This window comes from Pungitius pungitius, chromosome 16 (genome assembly GCF_949316345.1).
Source record: "Pungitius pungitius chromosome 16, fPunPun2.1, whole genome shotgun sequence".
NCBI lineage: Eukaryota > Metazoa > Chordata > Actinopteri > Perciformes > Gasterosteidae > Pungitius > Pungitius pungitius.
The window spans coordinates 704,722-726,026 of record NC_084915.1 but is presented as its reverse complement, the minus strand read 5'-3'; the positions used below and the strand labels follow the sequence as shown (position 1 = coordinate 726,026).

The window sequence follows — 21,305 nt, the reverse complement described above, 5'->3', positions numbered from 1 at the left end:
CTCTGCCGCCTCCCCGAATTATTGACGGGGCCCCAGCCTATACAGTAAAGAGGGTTATGGACTCCCGACGCCGAGGGAGGGGCTACCAGTTTTTGGTAGACTGGGAGGGTTATGGGCCGGAAGAGAGGTGTTGGGTTTCCCGGCGCCTGATCCTGGACCCCAGCATGATCCGGGAGTTTTATCGGCGGAAGCCGGGGGCTCCAGGTGGACCGCCTGGTGGCGGTCGTGGGGGGAGGGGTACTGTCAGAGTCCCTCCCTCTGGACCCAGGTAAAGGCTGGTTTAGGTCTCCCTCTGGTGGATCTGGGAGAGGTTGGCTTCGCACGCACCTGTCTCAGCTCTGCAATCGCACACCTGCACCGGAGCCACAATCACCAGGGGATAAGAGGGAGAGCCTGACAACCGGCCGACGTCGGATCGTTACTCACGTCACGTATGTCGACCTCAGTCTTCGCGAGTCTCAGTGACCAGCACCCAGTCGAGCCGAGAGCCGAAAGTAGTTCTCTTGTCATTCAGTTTAAATCCTGTTACTCACCTCTTGTCTCACCTCCTTGGTTTCAGTTACACCTGTCTGTTCCTGCACGTGGGAGGACCACCGGGCACCGCGCACTGTCAAGGAGATCATCACCCGGGACCCCCTCCTTCACCTGCACCCCTCACGCCTGCTCCTGCTGCACCTCCAGTCGTGTTGATTAATAAAGTATTCACTCACCTCCTGACGGCTGTGTCTGTCCGTTCTGCATTTGGGTCCAGCCATGTCCCAACCTGACACATAGAGGTTCAATCTGTTTGTAAAAAGAAATGCATGCCCGATATCCTGAATAAAAACCAAAAGAACACAAGGAGCCAATGCACTGAACATTTTCACGTTTGCTTGTTTTACATTTGAAATACTCCTCACTGTACCTGAAAATCTAAATATATTCTTGGATGATGTGCAGAGACATGAACTCGATTCATGAGAATTTGATCTTAGATGTGGATGTGTGTGTCTTTTTATTTGGGCCAACATGACAATAATGATCTCCCTCCCAACTCACAACATAAAAAACAACTCTTTTTTTTCAACATGAGGCGAGTAAACTTAAGTGCTTTACATTTGACCGCATGCAGCGTTATGTCTTTGAATGTTTGCGAGAGACACCTCGCAGATTTTTGTAGCTTTTTTTCTCCATAATTTACTTTGATACCATGCAATAGAAGACGTGCAAAAAGATAACACCTAACTCCACAAACACATTTTTGATTTGTTAATGGTATGTTATGAATGCTTATAACATGTTATGCTTCAGTCCATGCTGGCCTATAGAGACATTTTGTGATATAGCAGTACTTAAGCCACAGGTCAAACAAACACACAAGGGATGCATGAAGTGTAAAACAACATGGATCCATAAAAATCACAATCTTTAACTCTTAGTCTATGTACCTATGGGATAAAACAATGCACAAAAAGGTTCTTTGTCCTTTGCTTTTCTTAAGTCATGTATTTGATTATCTTTTTCTTAACTTAAAAGACAGTGTTTGATTGGCACTTGATCAGCACTTCTAAACAAGTTATCTAACATTTGATCACACATCTACACTTTTCAGCTGCGGAGGTCTAGTTTGGCACAGGTTGTACTATGGAGTCTATTATTACTTTACTATCTTACCAATACTGTATAGCATTCTATACACCTCGTTTTATGCTCCAGCCTTTTAGAGCACGTTTCTAATCAACAGACCAGACATCTTTTCAACTAAAATATTTTTGTATAGTTTACTTATCAAATAGCAGCATTTTCATAACTTACAAAAAGTACATGTAAACCTATTCATTCAAAATTTTAGTAATTTCAAAGGTTCATACAACAGACATTGAACACAAAACAGGACAACATGCTACTATATTGCTTCCAATATTCTTTACATTTTCTTACTGTCAAACTAAATCATGACAGAAATATGGACACCACCGGTTGATGATGAGTCATCATAATGCACAAACAAATCGCGGAGCTAATCTTAATCAGGCTTAGTTGGCACTCTCATCATCCACACAAATATAACATAGTTCACATTGTATCGACAACGCTGGACTGCATTTGGACTACAAACTAGAATAGCTACAATAAAGTACATATAGATCATATGACATGACATATTGTATTTCCACAGAAATGAATTGTAGTCATTTTTCAGATAAGAGGATATGCATAAAGGATGTCATTGTTTTCAGCTTGAGGTCACAAACACGCTTCTCGCGCCATCTTAGATGTTCCGTTCCTTACTGCGCTTTGTTTTGAGTGACTGGAGACTGGAGGTCAGTCTGTTCAGCCACATGTTAATGTCTAATTTGTCTTCTTGTGAAAAAGAAAAGAAACAACAACACTTCCCTTAAAAGGCCAATAGTTTACGGTCTAAACGCTTGTTTTTTTTCTATCGAGGAAATGTGATACTTTGAGCTAACGTTTGCTGGTTGGTCTCGTGGGTGTCACAGTTTCAGAGGCAGGTGTTTTCTGTGCATTTTTAGCCTTGTGAACTCTACGGCTTGGGAAAATATTTTCATACCCTTATGACCTATAGTGCATAACTCCCACCGCCAGCGTGCCACCCATGAGAAGACTAGAAGTTGGGGGGGGGGGGGGGGGGGGGGGGGAGAGTAAAGTGTAGGAAGAAGCTCAGACACATCGGGTCACAGGAGGAGTCTCGGCTCGGTGACAAACAGCATCATGCAGGGGAATAAGAATGTAGAGAGAAAGAGGAAGGTCAATGAGAGGGCACAGAGAAATGGCATTTGGCACAATATCATGATCGGAGAGCCCCCCCCCAGCCCCCCATGCAGCCCAGTTGCATTGATAAAACATTCCCTTGTTTTTGTGCTTATATGTTATTATATGCCAAAAGTCTTGGGCAGTAAAAGGTAATCCGTCCGCTATGGTTTCAATGGTGGCCAGATTGTAGTTATGGATGAGCAGAGCAGCCTTCCAGGACACGGGGTGGAAGGAGCGTTTTGGGAGAAAGGGCTCAGTGTCGCAATGTTCCGACACAAAGGCTCGGCTCAAGTCCATTTATCTTTGAACGTGAATTATGAAAATGAAAAGGCAAATAGGAGAGAGAGAGAGGTTCTGAATTTCTTGGGACACCCCTCACAGCCGTGTATTCAGGAAGCTGGTCATAGAGCGTGGGTTGATGGGGACAATCGAAAGATGTCTTTAGAGCGTGGACGTAACACAAAGTATTTTGACGTTCGCTGATCAGGAAACAAAACCAAAAAGAACGGCCCGCTAATTGAAGCTCAGTGCATTGGTACTGGTAAACAGAAACATCACAAGACGCTAGAGTATAAATGCTCTTGTGGATAATATAACATATCACGTATTGGTGGGGTCTGGTTTACGTCACATAGATGTGCACATTGAAATATACTCATGTCCCAGGGGGGGGCACAGACACGCTTTACATGTGTTCTTAATGTCTCACAGTGCAGTCTTCAGAGACCCAGTGTACTCAGGATGAACACCATGGATAGCAGCACAGAAGGAAGCCAAGTTTATCTTCGAGTGTTTGGGGAAAGGCTCTGGACTATCAGTCCATAACGATTGCCCTTAACAGTAAAGACAACGCCCAAACATCGCGTGGCGTTTGAATACCGCTGCACTTAGTGAGCGCTCACGTGTTTTAGGGGACGATAACAGGCTGCCTGGGTGAACTGGATCTTTTTTATTCATTTTGTCTTCATGCAAATTGGGAGGGATGGCTCCCAGAACAAAAAGTGAGTCCAAACCCTTCATTTCAAGTGTCATTCTACTTCCCTTTCATTAGTGTGTGAGTGTGTGTCTCTTGACTATTTGGTACCCTTAATGTAAAGGCATTCGTTTCTTTGTTCACAGATATTGGTTCATACAGCTTTTCTTATCAAAACGCATTTGTAGTTCAGACTGAACTTGTGAGACACTGCTTGAAGGTAGTATGAGCTTTAAGTCAATTCTTGGGAAATGTGTGACTAAGGCAAACGTATCGTCAGGAAAACTGAATGAGGAGTGTGGTCAATTTTTTGAAGATTAGGAAAATAAAAACTGCATTGGGATGGAGGATGGACTGGAGATATTAAGACTGGGTTGCTTTTTGTCGTGACGGGCTGAAATGAATCCCTTTCATTTGGTGAGAGGCTGGATGAAATCCAATGGGCTGTTAACGGCTGGACGACACATCAGCTGTTTTTAGTTTAATAGTCGCCAGGGGTTCTAATTTCATGGTATAAGGAGATATAAACCTAATCCTATAGCACCAAGAAAGGGTCAAACAACATATTTCCTTGTTAGTAGCTGTGACTGAATATGCAAATGTGCTTCCGTTTTTTGTGGGAGCATCATCGAGGATGTGTTTCGTGTAAAATATATATTCATACATTCCTGTGTGTCCCCTCTGTCCTCTCACATGGATTATTCAACCCCTGAACTATACTCAGCAGCAGTGAAGTGCAGGCCAGGTATCTTTTTTTGTAATACATTTCTTTCACTGCAACACAATATTTGATCCCTGTAAATAAAAAATAGCAATAGGCTAATATTGTTTTTACATTCAGATCAACCTGCATTCACAGGTTTAAATAATCTACTTGTGTTTGAATGAGACCATGTCAATAAATTAAAGATGGAAATATAAAATACCCAAATTTAGAAACTTCAATTATAATGTGAGCCAGAATTCAACAGACGTCAACGATACGACTTCTTTAAAGAAATGCGCAGATTGCTTCCCCGCAGACGGAGGTGACCTCAGGTGCTTGTGATAAAACCTCACCCCTGTTCACAACGCCATCCGCATTGTACACAAAGAGCAAGGTTTGTAAAACAGCTGAAGCATCACCCGACTCGTTCAACTCACCGGGAGCTGAGGTTTGCGTCTGAAATTAAAAACCAGCGAAAGCCAGAAAGAAAAACAACAGCAATGAGGTTTTAGAGGAGGGTGAAACCCTGCGGCCTCACCCTTGAATCTGCAGCTTGGCAGTGGACCAGTTCAGCTTACTCTGATCACCATCGTCAAAAGGACTCTACACAAACTTTTAAAAAACATCAGGACGTCAGTCCTAAAAACACATTCACATATCACACACACTTATCTTGGTTGTCTCCCCCACCTCCTCCTTTTGTGATTCTTTCATTTGATACGGAAATATTGAACAGATATTTGGACGTTTCTTTTTTCTATCCATCGTGACCCTCTCAATTTCCTTCTATCTCGGTCTTCATCCTTTCCTTCTTTCCTCTTCTTTTTCCTTTTAGCCCACCTTTTGTGGGTTGGTAGCGCGCACGCCCTGCTCGTAAGTGATCCGTTGGCTGATGAGATACTGCGCTGCTTGCGTAGCGGCTGGAGACCCTGTTATGGTAACTTTACGGTTCCGAGTGCCAGGGATGAATTCTCCTTTTTTGGAGATCTGGATGCGGGCTCCCGTTAGCTCCTGGTACTCCACCAGCGTTTTCCCTCCTTTCCCCAAAATGGCGCCGACCAGATTCTCGGGCACAGCGATCTCAACCACGTCCTTGGCGCCGTCCCCCAGCTTCTCTGTTGCCAATAGGGAGGAGGCCATCAGTGGGGATGAAGCATTTAGGTAACCATTTGAAGCCCCTGTGGCAGCTGCTAGAGAACCAAGTGAGAACCCCCCGAGGCCTGCAGCATGGTGGCTGGCACTGCCAGAGGCATCACTAGCGTAGGAGGCCAGCAGGTTGGCTGCGGCGGCAGCGGCCGGGTTGGCGCTTGCTGCTACCGCAGCTAGCACCCCAGAAGCCGCTGCAGGGTTGAGGCCCAGGCCTAGGGTGTTAGTGTTGTAGCCGTAGCTGGCCAGCGTGTTGAGGGCAGAGGTGATGGCCAGCAGATCGTTGCCAGAGAAGCTGGACATGGTTGCGGGGAAGCCGCCCATTCCCGTCAAGCCGGCTTGGCCCAGAAGGCTGGAGGCGGTGGCGGCTGCTGCGGCTGCATTGGGCAGCACCTCGGCCGTATTGGCATATGGGGAGCCGGTGGGATTGGAGTTGGCTACGGGGCCCGAGACGTTGGAATAGCTGATGTTGAGGCAGCTGCTGCTTTGAGGGTCCTCCTGGATCTTCTGCACTATGATCTCCACGGCCTTGCGGTTCTGTTCTGGCTCCCCACTGATGGTCACCACCCGCTCTTGCAGGTTGATGCCCTCTGGCTTCTGAGAGAGCTGCACCCAAGCCCCTGACTGCTCCATCACCGCCTTGACCGTGGCTCCGCCCTTCCCAATGATCAGCCCAGCAGTGCTATTGGGCACTATCAATTTGGCCTGTAGAGACAGAGAAAGAAGTAGCACTAAAAACATAACAGGGGGAAGGTATAACAGCATGAAGAGGGACGTCCCTCACTGAGTACTGTACTAGCTCCCGCTTTACTCAGCGATTTGTTAATCCCAGGGGTTTAGGCTGCAGCTGCCACACAGCTCTGTCTTGCTATGAAAGATTGTAGGTAAAAATAACCACATACTCTCACATTGACCTCACCAGACTCGGGGTCATGGCCCCAAATACAAGTAAGGCAGATGACGAATAAACAGAGTGTCCCCACTACCCAGGGGACACCTTCGTGTGCAGTATCTCACCTGTTTGACGCGGTCTGGGTTGACGGTGGTCTGTGGCTGCAGTATGCTCACCGGCTCGGGTTTCTGGGCGCTCTGGGGCATCTCGCGGACTTTCTCCGCGATAAAGTTATGGACACCATTGAGAGCCTCGACTGTACCCTGTATCAGACAGACGCGTTCTGTTGTTCCTGAGATGACAAAAGGAGGGAGACGACATACACAAACCATGAGTAACTGTAATGTGCTCTAAGTGAAGATTTGAGGGATTTGGTAGGAGTTGGACGGAAATCCAAATCTATATGAAGTTTTGGCAATGAAAAATACTCCTTGACGTTTTACAAAAAGATGCCATTACAAAGCCATTCCTTATTTACTTCATTTACACAATCAAAAAAGAAACAGCTCAAAGGAAGAAAAGGGCTTCCGGGGCTGGAGCCCATCGTTGCCTTGAAGCTGGAATAGACTGAGCACACACTTGTTCCTCCTCCAGGCTTCTTTCTACACACACATTGACGACCAAACCGGCATTCCGTTGCCATGGTGAAGGGGCCAAGGGGGGGAAGCAGGTGATGCAACAGCAAGTCCTTTATGCTTGCTCGGAGGATTTTTTTAAACATTCTCCCTTTTGTATGAGCCGGCATGCCTTCTACTGTTCTCCGGTTGGAGTCACTAGGAAATGTCTCCTGGCATCCAAATAAGACAAATATTTTAGTGAGAAGAAATGTGTCAGATTTTCTTCTCTTTTTTTTGGTCAAATTTGCGAATAGGAGCTGATTGGACAAACAGAGAGACACTGCTTTACTTCATTGTTGGCATTTCCATTTCTAACTCAACTCAATCTCAAATTACAAGATTAGGTGAGACACACACGGATCAGCATCGGCCCCTCTCGCCATTTATTCAGGAAATGTTGAAAACAAATCCAGGGAAAATTGTCCAATCGGATGTAGTTATATGTCATAGACATGTCCTATGATGCACATAAACCCTCAATGGGTTACTTCAATTATTTCAAGAAAAGCCATCTTGAATTTGGCACAATGAAAGAAGGCTTCATAGCTACCTAGTTAAGTTCTTGATAACTGATCTAAAGCAGTGCACAACCTGCAAAGAACAGTCCAGCTGCTTAAGTTTTACTTAGGGTGACCAAATTAAACCAACATATAAATTGTGCTAAAAGGCCGACTGTTTTTATAATTATTAAACAATATTTTGTATGTTAACCATCAGTTGTTTGACAATGACAATTTCCTATTGAATCTATTAATGGTGTCTTTGCCAGAGGAAATGGGAGAAGGACATTATTTATGGTTAATAATACATATAAATGTATGCAGCCAGGATACAAACACTTTTTGAGGCTTGCATGTGAAAAACTCAACTATGCTCTAGAGTCCATGTGAACATAAAGAGTGGGGCATTCAGACTTCGGCGTGAAAAAGGTGTCATTGGCCCAAAGAGTACACATCTCAGCACACAAGAGACCAAGGACTATCTTGATCCCCAAATAAAACAAGTTGTCACTTCAACAGTCCTTCAATGAGAAGCTGCCTCCGCCTCAGTCAGACTAAATCCTTCGTTGGATTCATTCAGACGTTACCGTGCCACACATAAAGTATCACCCGTAATTACTGTCATCACATGAGCAGATTTTTCAAAGTAATTATTCACACTACAAATTGAGCTGGAATGTTTTCGCTGGATATCCGAGTGCTGCGTATATCCATCAAGTCCCGCTGTTGCCATATGGCATGCTTTTCTCAAATGTTAACACGGATTTTAATGCGGGGAACTTTTGTAACATGCTATTTATATCCACTAAATCAAGACAAACTTGGAAATCACCTGACCAGAAGTTCCCAACAGGCACTGTTGCCATATTACTAAAAAAGAGAAACACTTTTTCAGGCATTAAGCAGAATAATTACAGAAGGTCAGGTCAGGAACCTGTTCAGAATATGCTGTTAGGCAGTCAAATCATGCTTTTTACCAATAAATTACTATTGTAGAGAGAAACATGATACCTGCATGCAAAACTCTGCAGTAGTATCCGTGTACCGTTTTTTCACAAAAGCTCAGTTGTTTAATTTTTCTTTTAGCAGTCATATTAAAGAACTGGGTATATTTATATTCATGTATTCATTCATAACGTTGAACTAGTAGCATTGTAAAAAAGAGATTTGGTCATTTCAGTAGTCAGTGACTTTAGCAATGAGATGGTTCTACGGTACCACATCCTTCATCCATCAGCTGTCAGCGACTGGGAGAACAACAAATGAAATTGGCCTAAATTCACATATCATGACATTTGTAGTTACTTTAAGGTTCTCTTGGTGTATATTCCTAGCTTTGCTATGAAGATGCAAAAGTACTGAAGCATGTTGGGTTGGTACGACGGCAGACAAGACCACATGTCAAAAGTGTACTTCTAATCAACCAATTGTCAAATGAGTGGTTCCTGATTGCATTTTTTTGGCGTACCAAAACGCTGTCGTCACGTGCTCTTTGTGCAACCAACAGCAGCTTCTCATAGCTCCAACAAAGTTGGTGAAGTTTTAATTTGGACAAACCAATCCCATGGTTAAATGGTTATTTTCTCACCTGAAACATTTGATCTTTTTTGAAAGATTAGAAACAGTAAATGGTGGATGGACTGTACCTTTCTAGTCTAAAAGTGCTTTTACACTACATGTCATAATTTGCCTCTTCACACTGCTCACAGGATACTTTATATTGCATCACCTGACCATTAGGACACCAACTAAATGTCCTACCATACACACACCGTGGTCAGAGCTGCCGAAGCACTTTTGGTGCCTTTACCTATTGACACTTCAACTTGCAGACTGGCAGAGCAGGGAATCAAACCACCCATCTTCTGATTAAAGGACCAACAAACAACTGTCCCTTTTGTAAAGAATGATAAATCTGGTGACGCTGTGCTAAGTGAATGGAAGTTTGGAGGAGATGTTAGTTAGATAAAGAACCCTTTTGGTAATTTAGCGTTGCACTTTCGTGAAGTTTCAGCATTTGCAACAAATAAAAAATACAAATGTATATTTGAATCCCCTGACAACATTTAGGTTGTAGGGCTAGGTAGGACGTTGTTATGACTTCTTGTTCATGGTTGGAATGTTTGCTCGGTGTCTTTCAGTGGAGCTTTCTTGACTGCTAAATACCCATACTTTGAAATCACATCTCCAGTTTGCAATGCAGGCTTTCACTTAAATACGTATATTCAATGAGCCCAAGCTGAGAAAATCCTGATTGTGTTCAAAATATTTCCTGGTGGAAATTGATCACCAGGAGGAAATGTTGTGCAATGGAGGCTCAAACATGCATGCATCTGCAGAGAGAAATCCCTGTCCATGATGTCATCCCAGGCATGATGTGACACTGTCCTACAGGAAGCGTTGGAACATCAAACAGCTAAAGAACTGCAAATTGTGCCCTCGCTGCAGTTTCTCTTTCCGATGCTGAATTGGAATTAAAACCATACACCCAGTGCTTCTATGACGTCACAACACCCGGATATGTTCGTGCTGCTCAAAATAACTCAATACATGTACTTGGCCAGAGGCCAGCTCCACCAAGCCAAGGGTTTGGAATTTAGTCTCTAAGTTTGTGTGCAAAGCGTGAACTCCCACGGCTCTCTCTGCAGCTGCTTAAATATGCGGATGTGTGTAAGTAGGTGTGAGTAGGTGGGTGTATGTGTGTGTGTGTGTGCTAAAAGCGTGGTACAAGTGGGTGAAGGTATAGTGCGCTGCGTTTACGGGGGCTCGAGTGAATGCAGTCGAAGTGGGTTCAGGCCAAATAGTGGAAAACAAAAACAGTAACTGCCCATGGATTAGGAGGCAAGCGTGCAAACAGAATTTTGAGAGGAGTATGATGTCATCTTATCTGGCCTGAACTCGCCGTACTACCAGTAACCAAATGTGAGAGAAACAGTGAGTGGGGAGGAGGAAAGAGGAAACTTGGCGTGCATCAGAGCAGCTTGACTACAGCTGGGAGAAGGGGTCACGTCCACAGAGAGAGATTGAAACTGGCTATTCGTGGGCCTGCTCCCTCTCGTCACACAATCCCATCGTCCCCCATTCATCCATCTCAGCCCGCCACATTTGCAAAGTCCCCATCAAGAATCTTTGTCTTGGTGATCAGATCAGGTTTTATGCTGACGGATGGGGGTTCGTGAGGTGGGCGGGAGTCAGACCGATGTGTCAAAGAGAGGATTGCAGAGGAAAATGGCTGCATCGGTGGCTGTCCCCTGATTTCTCTAGTGTGCAATTGTGCTGTGGCTGGAGTGTGCTCAGTATGCCGCAGGATGAGAGTCCAGGGCGTGAACTGTGTGTAATGGCATTAGAATGCTGTAGTAGCCCAACCTGCAGCTGGTTCAACAAAGAACGGTAGATAAAACGCTCTTAGCTGACAACTATACCATTTTCTTACATCTTGAAACAAAACCAAGTTGCCCATACTTAAAAGACCTTTTTTTATAAGCTTCAACTGACTACCCATCTATTAGGAAGCGTACAGTAGCACCTCTTTCATTTCTACGCGTGTGGACCCGAGCAACTGCCCAATCAAACTGTCGCAGCACCCTCTCCCTGAACTCCTTTTCTCACTCATCACAATAATGAGTAGGGGGATGGGAAAGCAGGTGGTGGCCTATGAGCACATCCACAGACCAAAAGAGAGAAGAAATAAGGATATATATTGATCCTTTTCATTTGTTGCCATGCCAATGGAGTATCCATGCTTTGTTCCCCTCAAACGTAGTTGGCCTTGAATGTGGAGAATTCCAGGGGCTGTGCCCTCTGGACTCCTCCCATCGCGGCTCGCAGAAACGTGGTTGGAAGTAGAAATATTCTTTTCCTCTCCCTCGGCACTCCGTTGGCTTCTTCTTTTCCAGGATTCTGTCAGTCCAATATATCACACGTAACTCCCTTCAGAACAGGTCTAATTCAAACCATGTTATGCATTTTTTCCTGTAGGTAGAGTGACATTTTGTGCTTTAAATGATCCATCGACCGATTCAATAATGAGCGCAGCCATAATAATGGTACATTGAGTACGATCTTTCTGTTTTTTAAGTATAATAGTTCAACAAGACGGACTCTATAAAAAACATCTGTTATGTTTCTCACGCATATTTTGAGCTACTTCTATTTCATTGGTCATGTTCAATGATAAATATTTCCAAAGGGGTGATTATATATTATTAATGTCTATAGAGTAAAAACGGTGCTACTAAACAGGGATTCTTTGCTTGAATCACTTATCACAGAAAACATCTGGATCTAATAAGCAGCGAGGCGCTCAGCACCTGTTATTCCTCTGCAGGTCGGAGCCTCCTCTGAGGCATGAAGGACAAACGGCCCGCCTCCTGCGAGGCTCGGGCGCTTGGGTTCGGAGGATAAGATGGGTCGGATTCACCCGTCCCCATTTGCCATTTGTGACTCTTCTCGACATGATTATTGCCTTCGATGCATACCGTGTCCTCTGCGTCACAGAGTTTGTTCTCATTTTCTGGGGGGAGGGGAATAAATAACACCCCTCTGCATTTTTTTTCTCCAGAAAATAGAGTTAATGCATCAACATGAAACGGTGAAGACTATAAACAAAACATGCAATGAAGGATACAACCAAGTGTGTGCCACTTGAAAACGACTCCAACAGTTACATTGAGGCTGGTCACTGAAAAAAAAGGTATTTTGATGTGCTGTTGATTTGTTGTGCTACGACCTCTGTGGTATATTCTTTTATTAACAGATGGAATATCTTTAACATGACCTCATGTGGTTAAGGACAAACGTAGGGCCGCCCCTCTTAGTTAACTAATAAACCACTTAAGTTGTACAGTCGCAAAACGTGTTATCCAAAGAACTTCAAAATGGCCTTCAGACCTAAATGGTACGTCTGAAAGCTCGTTGTCCCCCAGGGACATAAGGACAATCAAGTTCAAAGTGTCTGTTATTCAAATGGATTGAATTGATTTGCCAAAAAAAGAGGAAATATCAAATGGTCTACGGCCAAAGCATCACTCTTTCAGCTAGGTAAGGAGTCAGAAGCCTTTATGAATATATACATGTGTAAATATATGCTCATTGATTTAGAATACTGAAGGATTCATTCCTACCAGGGTAGAAGTCTTTGGATTTGGACAGCTTAATGGTGGCCCCCGTCTCTTTCTGCAGTTGTACGATGGTCTGGCCTCCCTTGCCGATTATAGAGCCGGCTGCATAGCTGGGGATCAGCACCTTCAGGAAGTACTCGCCCTCCTCTGTGGAAGGCAGGGGCGACACATAGAGTGGGAAAGAATCAAGTCTCGTAAAGCAGCTCTGCACGTCATCATACGCACCATTATACACGCCACAGTGGTGCCCCCACCCACCCCAAGACCCTGAACAAGGGTCATTGGTTTTCTACTATGTAGAAAACCAATGACAGATCTTTGTGTCTGCGTTCCTCTGGTGAAGGGGAGGTCACTGGAAGAAGCTCTGTGAGCACCTTCCAGTGAGCTCATATTTTATCCGAGGCTCTTCTGTGTCCTGGCCCAGATTCTCCCGTAGAGTAAATGATGACCTCTTTTCCCGTTTGCAGAGGTCTAATTTTAACTGTTTTCAAGGAGTTTTACAAAACCTCTGATTGAATTCAAAGCCGAGGTTCAGCGTTGCAAATCATTCTCCACACTTGACAAGAAGGAGCTTAGAGTTAACGGTCAAATCCGTCTGCTGAAGGTAGCCCCACTATTCTGAGAAAGGTACACAAAGGGGACTACATGCAAACACATGAAGTCATTACCCGTGCCGCTCAAGGATGCCAATGCAGAGTGATCCTTCGTAATTAACAGACGTGAGAAGAACATATGGGAACCAATCCCACAGATTTGTTCATAGGGTATAGTGCCAAGATGGTATAAATCTCCTCCATTTTGGAATGGGCTTCTGTGGCTTACAGTGGCTTCTAGCATTCTGTGATTGACAGCCTGTCAGTGTGCAGACTTTGCCGCTACACATGGTTCTCCCACTCACTTTGGGAAAGTTCCTCTCTCTTACGATGCTAATTAAGAATTAATCAGCACCAAAGTGAGCAACGCGCCACTTCCAAGAAAACCCTTATCACATTGAGCGGGCTAATCTAGAAAGAAAACATATTGAGCTTGGACCCCAATATGTATAACGAACCTGCCAACAATACAACAGAACTGTTTTTTTTAATGGATGTGTGGAGCAGATTCCCCACTGAATTTTGAATATTACATTGATGACATCATGGCAAACATTTGCTACAGATGCGTTATCAGCAGTGGTTACAAAGGATCTCTTCTGCATGCTGGTACCGATGCAATGACGTCATGTTGGATCCTTTTTGCAGCTGATTCAAGGGTGACGTCACTCAAGCGGGCAGAGATGTGAAAAAGGCTCTGCCCGGCTTCGCAGGATGACATTTTTACATGACTTTGAGCAAAGGGTGACACTGATGTTTTGTTCCGATGCCACACGGCTTGTCACCATTTCAATGACTCTTATGTTTTAATGGAGGATATGTAATGAGGAGGGGAGTGGGGGGGCTGGTGGACCGGCATGATGGGGAGGACAGACGGATGGACGAAGGTGGACGAAGGTGGAGCGCCCTGCACTGAGACAACCTGTTGCCTCAGTAATCTACTTATTAGACACAGATGTAAATGAAGATGGCACTGTGACATTAAGGCAATTCACAGCCCACAAGGAGCTCTTCTCCTAATTGCATTAACATGCCCCTCATGTTGCATTCAGACACAGGCTTGTTTTTCTTGGACATAATCAATGGCTCTGTTAAGTATGCGCTCAGTGAAACGATTGTTCATGAAATTTCACTTTGGGTTTAGATTCATTGGTGGTAGCAGAGACCGCCTCAGAACAAATCCTACGTACATTTACCTCGGAACGGAGACATCACCACTCTCCAAAGCTGGTAAATATATCAGGTGCTGGTCATTATGTCATTTTTCTGCAAACATTTTCAAAAAAGAAATAAACTATGTTCATCTCTAGCCATCTAATCGTTACATTTCCCGCTATGCTGCAGTCAGCTCTTTGCTTTTCTCACAACGAATACCAAATAAATGACCTTGGTGAGAAAATAAAGATCATGCACGTCTGATACGGTCGCCGTAAAGCTTCTGAGCCCTCGCTCCCGTCCCGACATATCGCACACCACAGCCGCACAAAGAATATCATTTGAGCGGCGCTGATTGCAGGATGCAAACAACCAAAGACCTGTTGTTGAGAGACAAGCCGATGCCCACTGCGTAACTTTCTACTCATCTTCAGCCATAGTAAACCTAGGAGGGGAGGAAGCCTCTGTCGCACTCGCCGCCGGTGTCATTAGTCAATAATTCATTCCATCCTAGTGTCTGAGATCACAGTAACAGGTTTTGATGGCGTCATGTGGTAGAGTAAACACGGCAATCTGTTGCTGCAATCCGCCAGGGGGTGGGAGCATTGGGGCATATTTGGGAAGCCGAGCCAGTGGGGTGTTAGTTTGAACCCCGGCTTCCAATGCTGGAAGGATGGCTTGGAGGAGAGATACTGAGCCAAATGGGTTTAGTTAAGTCACTCGAAGGGGGTGGGTCAGGAGGAAATGCCTTGTGACCGTCCTCCCTCCTTCCCACTACCCGTCCAAGCCCCCATTCCGCGTTTCAATGGACTACCCTGCTGCTGACAGGCAGCAAGGGCGACGGGAGAAAAATGGGCTTGATGGACAAATGAGCCTTTGGTGAATGAAACAGCGCTCGGGCAAAGACGACAGATAAATTCAACAAGTCAGACAAAAAGAGTTTGCAGCTTACCCATTGTGAGATCTGCTGCTTCTCAAGTCCTCTGTCAGATCGCCATCAATGCCGGGGCACAATCTCTGAACGGGATGTGAACGGTAGCCTAGGCATAGGTGCAATGGAAGTGTTGAGGAATGCGGCCAGTCGACTTTTTTCCGCCGCTGTTCTAATTCATCGGTGGGCGCAGAAGAAGAGGTTTCAGCGCAGCATCCGAGCCATGCCTGCAGCTGGCCAGAGCCTCAATTGTCTGGGAAAATGCTAATGCGGGCTCTCAGTGTTTTCAGTGAAAGACGGCACGCATTGTTCAAGCCTGCATCGGTTTGAAGGGGGGGGGGGTCTTCCCTGCCGCATCACCCTTTTCACTGCTCTCATCCATATTCATCGAGTCGCTTGTCCGTCTGCAGCAGCGTGCGGGACTGACACCGGGCTCGGCCAATGGCTGGCCTCCTCCCTCCAGCACGTCACGTTCCCACCCCCCCTGATGCCGGTCCCCAAAAAATTCAATTTACTCCTCCACTCCGCCTCTTTTGACGCAGCACTATAAAGTATGGCAGTCCATTTACTCACTTTTTTTGTGGCAAGTGACAAAGGTGAAGTGGTCGGGGGAGCGAGCTTCAGCGGCGAACAGGCAGGCGTGTGGAGTGACCTTCAACAGTGGCTGAAGAGGTGTACGGCTAGCACAAGTAGATGATGCAGGAGGTGGAGGAGGAGTGATCTGAGGCAGCGTGCCTTACGCCACCCACCCTTCTTTCCTCCCTTTACCCCACCCCCAATCCCTTAGACGGCCATGTTTGGGAGGGCGGAGGGGCTCATCAACCATTGCAAATGGCAGTGCCGCAGAATGGTGGAGGGGGGTGATGAAGCCAATCACTACGCCTATAAATCTTACGCCGAGAGGTATCTTAAGTGACTGAATGTTTGTAAAAACTGCAACGTGCATGCGTATGAGTGTCTGTGTGGACGAGGGGGCGTTCAGCTCCATTTGATAGTGCGTTTGAGGGAAAATGTGTAAAAGACATACAAAGGCTGCTGGGCTGCTGATAAGTTTCATCTGCATATCAGAGCCGAAGCACACGGCCCGTCTGCAGGATGTCTTACCAGTCTTATTCACTGAGAGATGCTATGCTCTATAGACACAGCCTCCCAGTGGACTCCACTCCCTACTCACGGTCTATCTAGCTCTCCTTTTCTCTCCGCTTTGCTCTGTCTTCTCTCTCTCTCTCTCTCTCTCGTTCTCTCTTTCACTGCCACCTGGCAAATTCACAGTCCGCTCACGTCACATCGCTCTGCAAGGGCACCTGTGTCCTTCCCACCCAAAAAATTAATAAAAAATACAGCTCACATTCCTGTGCCAACCTTTCCATTAGCAACATTACGAGATCATTTCTAATCCTTTGGCCACACAACCTTTTGGGGAGGCACTTGCTTGCCAGCAACATGGGTAGAGAGTCTGGGTAATTAGAGAGAGAAATGAATGAAAGATGTTCATTCTGAGGAGAGGGGCAATGCTAAAAAAAGAGAGAGCAATTTCCCCCATTCAGCGCCCCCCCCCCCCCCCCCCCCCCCCAGCTCCTAAAGCGCAACGAGGGGCTCAGCTTTGAAGCGCACAGGCTTTCTTCTCTTTGTTGCAACTGCCAGTCATGTTAATGATCAGTTCGGTAGGAAAAAAGCATGATCAATATCAGACGCAGTCGAGGGGCTGCTGATTACAGGGACAGCAGAGGACTATCAGGCTGTCTATCATGCTAGGCCATGGGTTCCCCACGTTACATGTAGATCAAATGAGATGTGGCTTTGGGGGGGGGGGGGGGGGGGGGGATTTCTCAAATACATCACATGAAATACAATGACCTGGGCTTCGGTCAGTGCTAATAACCCTTAGATACTAATCAGAAATATTGGAACGAGCTACTGCGTATGCAAACACCTAAAAGACCTTCACAATATAAATGGAATATTTGATGGTTGCCGCCACAAAAAGACAATGGGAGTTTTCCATTTGCAGAAAAGACCTCACGTACCCATCGCTAAGCTAAAGGCGGACTCGTGTTGGGGACTTTCTGCAGTCTTATTTAGCGGCCGCCTAAAGCTTCAGAATATGATTATTGGAATTTGTGACGATGGAACAGGAAACGCAAATATGATCACGCAATTCTAGGTTTTAGGACTTATTCCTATTTCCTGTTACAAATAATCATATGTATGTAAAGCACCCCATCATATGTTAACACTCATTTGGTTGGTGACAGTTATTATAGTTAGTTAGTAGTGTTAGTAAGATTGTTAGTATAATGTACAGCACAATATAATTTAAATGATGCATTACATGTGTCCACCTCCTTATTTTAAAACACAAAATGAGCGCAGACACACATTGAATACCCTGGAGTGGTATTGTCTGGTTGACCTCCTTGACAAAGTGATCAGTGAGTCCCCACAGATGAGAGTGTGTTTAGGAGGCCATCTGGAGCACCTTTGCCTCTGAGGAGACAAAGCGGCCTCTCAGAGTCAGACCATCATTGGGACACATTTAATTGTGCTGCACCAGCGGGGCTGTGACAAAGAGACGCCTCGAAAGAACACAAAGTCAGGCCCGTAACACAGCGTGAAAATTACAGCAGCAAGTGAATTATGTATTTATAGTGTTCATTAAGATCCGCCAATTGCAATTTCACACCGTCTAGTCGTTCACCTCACCTGGCTATGAGAAGGGTAAGATCAAGTTAGAGTCTTTACAGTGTGCAGTGTGCTACAACAGGAATGGTGTCACCTCTCCCAGAAGCAGGAACACCATGTGACTTCTCTGTTCTTACAGTGGCTTCAGGGGTGCTAATAGAGGGCATGAGGGATGCTGAATGTGCTTTAAAATAGTGTCTAGTGGTACAAGGGTCTTAATGTGCCCTGTTGAAATGACATTTGTGAGGTACAACAAACACGCTCTCGCGCCGTTAGAAATGAATAATACTGCTATAATCACATGGTGAGCTGTATGGAACACAAAGACAGAGAAAGCAAATGTCAGGAGCACATGGTGTCCGTTCTCCGTGGATGTCTAATTAACATGACATCTTGGAATAAGGTCCCTGTGAGCTGCAGACCATCACATTCAAATGGTGAAATAAGATGCGCAGTAGCTGGCACACCGAGCCAGCCCCCATCCCTGCTACCCCCACGCCGACATCTTACTGATGAGGCAGGTGTGCGCACACCTCCCCTCCTTGATGCTCTACTGGCCGCCACTATTTCTCCTCCAGAAACCAAAATCAAGATCAATTAGTTAAAATGGCACTGCAGTGTTTCCGCTACCCCCCCCCCGCCCCCCCCCACACACACACACACACACAGCCTAACTATCACTAGTCTCACCACTCCCTACTGCAACGATGAATTGATTTGTGAGAGATTCTTTATTCTAACACTATTATTCAGGCTATATTACTCTTCTATGACAATTAACTGAATAAAACGATTTCTTTTAGAAACACTGATTGACAGGTTCCCTTCTTCTTTCTTGTATAGACCAAACAACTAAATAATCCACAAATGCTCTACGATGGGACCACCGTTAGATAAGGGCCTATATATGTGTCTGGATTGTTATTGTACCATTGTATAGTGTGCTGACAGTTCATACAAAACATCTAACAGATGCTGAGATTTGGCTCACCCCGCGACCTATAAATAACCTGACTCTGATAGGAATCTAGGCTATAAGTGGGAATGAGAGCACCCTACTATCTAAATGCGCTTATGTGATTTTCACTGGATGGGGTTTCCTTCTGAGCCTGCGTCAAGATTTGTGCTAAAAAAAACTGCATCCTTCCTGACAGTGTTAAGTTGAAGCAGAAGCAATAAAACCACACTACAAAGTACATCACGCATCGTAAGTGAGCACTGTGTGTGTCACGTCTGAGCCTTATAAATCAACCCCACGCTGCACCGAGGGGTGTTTCCTTTACAGCTTAACAGCAACTTTGCCTCGTTAGACTCGTTTGTACCGTATCAAGACTCTTAGAGGGGTGGTTCTCAAACTATACGATGCAGGTCTCCCAAGCCAAGATGTTTAGCCCACTACTGATCCTGTGTTGCTCAGGACAAAGCAGCATGGTAGTTAAGATGGCCCTCAGTGTACGCTAGTTACTGGCTATGATGCGCATGTGCACACAGGCCATGAACTATGGATGTATTTTACCAACAAACAATTTGTTGCATTTTATAGTGGAATAAGTTACAGACAATACGGTGTTGGGAAAGTAGAGAACAAAGATAAAGCTTATATTACATGACCAAACATAGACTAACGTTGGAAAACAAGTTACCCAAAGGTCATTAATTATTCTCTTGTATGCCGTCTATCAAGAGTTTATATCACTAACTGTTCTGCATGAACTGAACTCAAGGGTCCATTCTCGCTCTCTCTGCCCAAGCCAAGTGCCACAGTACAACTACCTGTACAACTACACATGGGTGGAAACAAAGTAGGTGCACAAGGAAAGCTCCGCTAAATCCCAAACATTTCAAACACAGTTCTACAGATGGGTTTTTCTTGTGCAACGTTAAAACATCGCTTTGCCGCTGAATGAAATACGTCCTATCGAAGCACAACTCCAGATGTGGAGAAGAGGGGATCGGGTTCACGTACATTCATGCAGACCACTCGGCCCGTCGGGCTGCCTGCTCCCCCCCCCCCCACCCCCCGCTGAGAGACGAAGTAACAGCCACTAACACCGGCGGTGGTTTCCAAATGGCAATGCACAGGTGCTACACGTGAGGACCCCCCAGCAAAGAAAATATCTGCTGCTGCGTGCATGCTGCAGTTTGCAGTCACACTTTCCAGCAGTGAATGCAAAGGCTCCTGCAACAACAGAGCCCATGTGCACGAGCAGCCCCGCGTCTCCGGCTCTTACCTCCAGTGTTGGTGCGCTTGGTACAGCCGGCCTCCTCCGCCGGAGTTTCCAGGGGTCGTTTGCGGGAGTCCGGGCTGTCCGCGTCCATGGGGGGCTGCTGCAGGCTCTGCAGGTTCGGGTATATCCCGTTGAGGTCCACGGCCGCTCCGCCGCCACCAGCCATCATCATCATCTTTTTTCTGTTGATTTCCTTCCACCGGAGCTGTAGGTTATTCTGCACTATTCCTCGCTCTCTCACGCACGGCAGGGCGCGCTCACCAATACATAACGCGCATCGCGATACAAACGACAAGTTTTTTTTGGAAGGGGGGGGGGGGGTGGTGCTCGTAGCGTTCTCAAAGGGATCAAAATGTCAGACAACACCGGGATCGCGGCGCACTCGTCGCTCCTCACCAGCCTAAATATATATAAAAAAAACCACCGCTCCGACAGCGTGGTGTTCTGGTGACGCGCTAAACCCAAACCCGCTCATGGGCAACTAGACCGGCCATTAAAACAAGTGCAAGAGCTTCGCGGAGGAACACAAGCTCTCTGGGAGTCATCCCCGCGTCATGTTCCTCTGTGGAGTCCCGGTGCGATAAGTGCAGCTGTTGTTATTGTTGCCTTTGTAGTGCAAGAGGGGAGGAATATAGCGTGAGGGCTCCAGAGGACCACAGTGCCACTGACCGGTCGAAAGACGAGGCTCTGATTTGGGGCAAGTGTGGACGGAGGCCACCGCGCCTCCTTACATCGCTCTAAAATACATTTATTTCATAGTTCCACCCTGTTGAACTGTTGAAATGTTTCTTGCATTGTCTTTGTAGTTTGGATTGACTTTTCTGAAGCTCAAAATAAATCAACTTGACGATTATGTGAGCATAACAATTAAAATAATGATATTAACACATTTTTATTTAGAAATACATTAAAAAATAGAGTTAGAAACATTAGATTCTGTTGTTAATCTCACAGGAATCTGATGAGAATAACTAAAAGTGGAAGTTTGTAGTAGAGGCGAATAATCTC

At 45.6% G+C, this 21,305-nt stretch overlaps 1 protein-coding gene across 2 annotated transcripts; it reads right to left on the bottom strand.

Annotated features, from left to right (window-relative positions):
- Positions 1-972: 972 nt before the first annotated feature.
- LOC119215630 (RNA-binding protein Nova-1) lies at positions 973-20,864 on the bottom strand. 2 transcript variants are annotated; one of them, XM_037467928.2, is made up of 4 exons: positions 20,301-20,864; positions 12,712-12,855; positions 6,597-6,763; positions 973-6,284 (listed from the first exon to the last, which is right to left on the bottom strand). In XM_037467928.2, the coding sequence occupies exons 1-4, from the start codon at positions 20,470-20,472 to the stop codon at positions 5,265-5,267; spliced, it is 1,503 nt and encodes a 500-aa protein (XP_037323825.1). In that variant the 5' UTR covers positions 20,473-20,864; the 3' UTR covers positions 973-5,264. The 2 variants fall into 2 exon arrangements, with proteins under 2 accessions (XP_037323825.1, XP_037323826.1); XM_037467929.2 differs by lacking the exon at positions 20,301-20,864 and adding an exon at positions 15,409-16,116.
- Between the last annotated feature and the right edge of the window lie 441 nt (positions 20,865-21,305).